Here is a 5,970-nt window from a genome sequence, read left to right as displayed (position 1 = left end):
TTAAGGTCATCCTCAGCTACAAACCCAGTTCCAAGTCTTTAAGGTCATCCTCAGCTACAAACCCAGTTCCAAGTCTTTAAGGTCATCCTCAGCTAAAAACTCAGTTCCAAGCCACCTTGGGCTACAAGTCACACAGTCTCAAAAAAACCCCAAAAACCCAAACAAACAAAACAAAACAAAACAACCAAAGGGGGTGGTGCTGGTGGCGTGAGACTTAATGATTTAAAGAATAAAGGAGGGGGGTGGAGAGATGGCTCAGAGGTTAAGAGCACTGGCTGCTCTTCCAAAGGTCCTGAGTTCAATTCCCAGCAAACACATGGTGGCTCACAGCCATCTGTAATGAGATCTGGTGCCCTCTTCTGGTGTGCAGACATCCATGCAGACAGGAAAAAAAAAAGAATAAAGGAGTTCAGTGGTGTTACAAAAAAATCCACATGATGTCTCGAAAAACCAAAAAAAAAAAAAAAAATCCACATGATTTCCAAAGCAAAAACTTTTACCCATTACCTGATAAGTGCACTTAGAGACGCTGGTTAAATAGCATTTGTTTGGGTGCATCTCCATTTCTCTTCCGAGTGTTCTCTACTGACTCCCCGAGGAAAGCTGGAGCCTGAGCCCCCCTCTTCCCAGCAGCCCCTGTCACACACACTCCTCTCTCTTCCCTTCAGCTGGGCTAGACCCATACTTTGGTCAGTCACTATTCCAGGTGGGAACCAGGACCATGCAAGTCCTGTTCACAATGCTGACTGCATGTCCTTCCTCGCTTTTTCTTATGCTTTATTTCCCTGCAATTAACAATTATTTTATTGCTTGCCTCATTTTCTTTGTGTGCATAAAATTTCAACAGAAAGCTTCTGTTGACATTGAAAGGTGTATGACTTAAGTCTGGTCATGCCACGTAGTCCAGCTTCTTGGGGGGCTGAAGTGGACTTATTGCTGCAGGCAACGTAACAATAACCCATCTTGAAAAGAACACAAAAGGTATAAGATTTAGTCAAAATTTTGTTATTCAAATATTCTTTTTGTTGTTGTTGTTTTTCGAGACAGTGTTTCTCTGTAGCTTTGGTGCCTGTCCTGGAACTAGCTCTGTAGACCAGGCTGGCCTCGAACTCCTAGAGATCTGCCTGCCTCTGCCTCCCGAATGCTGGGATTAAAGGTGTGCGCCACTACAGCCCGGATTTCAAATATTAATTCTAAGAGTGAAAAAACTGGGGCAAATTAAAAAAAAAAAAAAAAACAAGGAGTAAGGGTGGGTAGTGAGATAGCTCAGTAGTGGAAGACCCTTGCAGCCAACCCTGAAAAATCTGAGCTGGATCACTGAGATAGTGGAAAAAGAAAGCTGACTCCTCCTGACTTCACATGCCAGGGTCATCGTTTTTTTTTGAGATAGAATGGGCTTGTGTTTGCTGCATAGCCCAGGGAAGGGGGCAATCCTCCTGCCTCAGCTGGGATGATAAGTGCAGGTTAGAAACAGACAAAATTTTACCAACAAATAAGATTAAGTTTATCATTTGCCCATGTCATTAAATAATCTATAGACCTTAAAACTAATAAGGTTGGTTAACAAGTAGATGCCTTACCAACCACAGTGAAGCTTTCTGAATTAGAGTTTGTGTATGGCTATTCTCGTGACCAACAAGACTTTAATATTTTAAAGTTCTTATTTAGCTGTTGGTGGAAAAGTGAATCCCCCCCCCCCCCATCAGCTACACAAGTTAGCCTTATAGAGTTAATAACAGTGTCGGAAAGGGAAAGGATCCACGTCTGAAAGCAGGAAAGCCAGATGTCCCATGCGTCTAAAGGAAAGTATTTTCGGGATACGAACGGAAAGGGATGACTGTAAGGAAGCATTTGACTTATGCGAAAGTAAACATTAACCGGCAGACAGTAAAATGCTTGCTTCAGTTTCACGGAAGACAGCTGCACTATGGAGCTGAGGAGCTGAGCCCAACCCTGACAGGCGTGGCTTCCCCACAGCATGAGCCGAGCCGAGAACTCAACCAACCAGCGCTTGCCCCGCCCCTACCACCCACGTCCAGTCTGCATAAAAATGTTGGCACTTTCTGTACTTGATGGAGTTTACAGAACTCGGCCTTCAAGTCCCTAAAGGGGCTTTCACTGCCACCTTCCCATTCAGAAGAGAGCAGCACCAGAGACAGGCTGCGCCCTGGCATCTGCGCTCTTGTCAGACAAACACACCGACTGCATGACTGACTTTTCTGGGAATACCTGGATCAGCTAAGTAAAACACAAGTATTATCTAGAAAGTTAAACATGCGAAGGCCAAAGTGACTGTTTCCAACCGCTGTGGCTCCTTGAGATCCAAGCTGTGAGGCTGGGAATGTGGCTCAGTGGTAAAGTGCTCTCATGGAGACGCACAATCCTGGGTTTGATTCCCAGCACCTCATAAACTCGAGCACAGTGTAGCATAATTGAAATCCCAACACTGGGAAGGTGATGGCCAGAGGATCAGATGCTGAAGGTCGCTTTTGGCTATATAGTTTAAGACCAGACTGGGATACATGAGCCCTCCCTCCACCCCCCCAAAAAGACCCAACCTGGGATCGCTGGAGCTCTCCCCCAGGGCCCCCGGCGGGAACCACGCACCGACACGAGCGGGATGCGCAAGTGAACTCCCTGTAGCCGGTTGAAGGTGGGGAACGTGCTCCAGGAGAGAAAGGCTCCGGGTTCGGGTCCCAGCAGGGCTACGAGCAGCACTTGGTGCTGGAAGCGCACGCTCGGCTGCTCCTCGTAGCTGCTCCGCTTCAGCCAAAACCCTGCGAGAGACAAGGCGGGTTGGGGAGCCAGGTCTAGAGAGCCGGCCTGGGCCAGCGGGCCGCGCCGATGCATGTGTCTCTCCAAGCCCGGGCAGGCTCACCGTGGGTCCGGAAGGCAACCAGCAGAGGGGGGATGTAGGTGAGCGCGGTGGCCAGTAGCAGGAAGAGAGCGGCCTTGGAGCAGAGCCCAGCGCGGTAGCCACGCTCGGCCGGATGGGAGAAGAGCTGGTACAGCGCCATGAGCACAGGGCCTCAGTGCCGAGTCTCCACGGCAACCGATGGCGGGCAGAGGAACCAATCACAAGCACGCAGGACTTTAGGAGAGGTGGGGCTAGCGGGAGGTTGTACTGGATTAGATAGTAGATGCATTTTGTGCGGTGCCTGCGGTCTCTTCAAGAAAACAACAAAACCAATATTTCCACTCACTGAAGTCTGTGTCAACAATTATATGAAACCAGAAGTGCATAGAAGTTAACTTGGTAAACTTCTCCCCACGGACAGAGCTAGTTCCAGGACAGGCTCCAAAGCCACAGAGAAACCCTGTCTCAAAAAAAAAAACCAAAAAAAAAAAAAAAAAAAACTTCTCCCCACGGGTCATCTGTTAAGGCACAACATGTGGACGGTGGATGTTGCTTAGTTGGCAGAGGGCTAGCCTACCTGCAGGAAGCCCTGAAGTTCATCCCCAACACTTCATTAAACCCGGCACAGTGGTCCACATCTGTAATACCTGCACCCCGTAAGATGGAGGCTGGAGGAACAGAAGTCCGAGATCATCTTTGGCTACATTGTGAGTTGGAGGCCAGCCTGGGATACACCAGACTTTGTCTTAATACAAAAGCTCCAATGTTCATACTGAAGTCCAGTCATTCACATAACAAGGCGAAAGCCCTGTAGCCAGCCAGGTACTTTTGCCTTCAAATTGAGTTCTGTTTCTACCATACCACACAGCAGGAAAGTCGGAAAACAGACACGAATCCTATGGTTGTTCAAATGTTAGAGGTAATTAACTACATGGCTTCTTCTGATGTGCTTAATTAGGTATAATAAGTGTTGGTAGCATATTCCTCAAAGTTAGCATTTGCTGATCGATCATGTGAATACTTACTAATTTCTTTCTTATAAATGCGCTTTGGTGTTTTGCCTGCATGTGTGTCTGTGTGAGGGTGTCAGATCTTCGAGTCACAGACATTTGTGAACTGACATGTGGGTGCTGGGAATTGAACCCAGGTCCTTTGGAAAAACAGTGCTCTTAACCACTGAGTCACCTCGCCAGCTTCCACCAATATTTAAACGTGGAAGAAAGTTGGTTTTTTGTTTTGTTTTGTTTGGTTTTGGTTTTGGTTTTTCGAAACAGGGTTTCTCTGTGGTTTTGGAGCCTGTCCTGGAACTAGCTCTTGTAGACCAGGCTGGTCTCGAACTCACAGAGATCCGCCTGCCTCTGCCTCCCAAGTGTTGGGATTAGAGGCATGCGCCACCAACGCCCGGCTCTGTTTTGGTTTTTTGAGACAGGGTTTCTCTGTGGCTTTGGAGCCTATCCTGGAACTAGCTCTTGTAGACCAGGCCTGCCTCTGCCCAGCTTATTTATTTATTTTTTCCATTTTTCAAGACCCGGTTTTTCTGTGTAGCCCTGACTATCCTGGACCTCTCTCTGTAGAACAGGTTGGCCTGGAACTCACAGAGAACCAACCGAATGTCTTTGCCTCCCAAGTGCTGGGATTAAAGGTTTGCACCGACTCTTGCACCTTGCACCCCAACTCCGTCAGAGTTTTGTTTGTTTTGAAGAAGGGTCTTACTGCATAGCCTGGGCTGGCCTTCAATTCTCCTTCCTCCAGGTTCTATCCATGAGCAGTCAGTGCACTTGGCCACTGGGTCATCTCTCATCCCCACCAATAATATATCTTCATTTGGAAAGGCTGTCCTCTGACCTCCATATGTGTGTCATGGTGCTCATCTGCATACATACACAAATAAATATCCAAATAAACGGAATAAAATGAAATAAGGAGCTGGAGATAATGGCTGCCCTTCCAAAGTTTCTAGGTTTGATTATCAGCACCCACATGGTGACTTATCTGTAACTCCTGTCACAGGAGATCCAACAACCTCTGTGGGCACTGCATACATATGGTACATGGACATACATGCAGTCAAACACCCATATACATAAAATTAAAAGGGGGTCAGCAGTGGTGGCACATGATTTTTTTTTAAAAAAATTATTTATTTATTTATTTATTTATTTATTTATTTTTGAGACAGGGATTCTCTGTAGCTTTTGGGGCCTGTCCTGGAACTAGCTCTTGTAGACCAGTCTGGCCTTGAACTACAGAGATCTGCCTGCCTCTGCCTCCAAAGGCCTGTGCCACCACCTTCCAGCAGGTACTTGTTTTTAATAGCAGCTTTTGGGAGGCAGAGGCAGGCAGATCTCTGAATTAAAGGCCAATCTCTTCTACAGAGAGAGTTCGAGGACAGTCAGGGCTACACAGAGAAAACCTGCCCTGAATAAAAACAGAAGATTAATTAAATAAATAATAAAAATAAAAGATATGGAGGCATCACAATCCCTGACTTCAAACTCTACTACAGAGCTACAGTACTGAAAACAGCCTGGTAATGGCATAAGAACAGACAGGAGGACCAATGGAACTGAATAGAAGACCCAGATATCAATCCACACATCTTCGAACACTTGATCTTTGATAAAGAAGCAAAAAATATCAAATGGAAAAGTGGTGCTGGAATAACTACATATCAACATGTAGAAAAATGAAAATAGACCCATATCTATCACCATGTACAAAACTCAAGTCCAAATTGATCAAAGACCTCAACATAAAGACAGCCATACTAAACCTTATAGAAGAGAAAGTGGGAAGTACACTTGAACACATTGGCACAGGGAACCACTTCCTAAATATAACCCCAGCAGCACAGACACTGAGAGAAACAATTAATAAATGGGACCTCCTAAAACTGAAAAGCTTCTGTAAAGCAATGGAAATGGTCAACAAAATGGCAGCCTACAGAATGGGAAAAATCTTCACTAACCCTACATCAGGCAGAGGTCTGATCTCCAAAATATTCAAGGAACTCAAGAAATTGGACACCAAGCCGGGCGATGGTGGCGCACGCCTTTAATCCCAGCACTCGGGAGGCAGAGGCAGGCGGATCTCTGTGAGTTCGAGACCAGCCT

General features: G+C 46.3%; 1 protein-coding gene across 2 annotated transcripts in view; it reads right to left on the bottom strand.

Annotated features, from left to right (window-relative positions):
• The window catches only part of Tmem231 (transmembrane protein 231), a 22,102-nt gene extending 19,070 nt beyond the window's left edge, over nucleotides 1-3,032 (bottom strand). For both annotated transcript variants that reach the window (XM_005345642.3, XM_026778824.1), the window contains exons 1-2: nucleotides 2,879-3,032; nucleotides 2,608-2,777 (exon numbers count right to left, since the gene is read on the bottom strand). In XM_005345642.3, coding sequence (XP_005345699.1) covers nucleotides 2,608-2,777; nucleotides 2,879-3,017 — 309 coding nt within the window. In that variant the 5' untranslated portion in view covers nucleotides 3,018-3,032. The remainder of the gene's footprint in view (nucleotides 1-2,607; nucleotides 2,778-2,878) is intronic.
• Between the last annotated feature and the right edge of the window lie 2,938 nt (nucleotides 3,033-5,970).

The sequence above is a fragment of the Microtus ochrogaster genome, chromosome 4 (assembly GCF_000317375.1).
Source record: "Microtus ochrogaster isolate Prairie Vole_2 chromosome 4, MicOch1.0, whole genome shotgun sequence".
In the NCBI taxonomy this organism is placed as follows: Eukaryota; Metazoa; Chordata; class Mammalia; order Rodentia; family Cricetidae; genus Microtus; species Microtus ochrogaster.
Note: the sequence above shows the minus strand (reverse complement) of the source record. Positions and strands in the feature narration are given on the sequence as shown.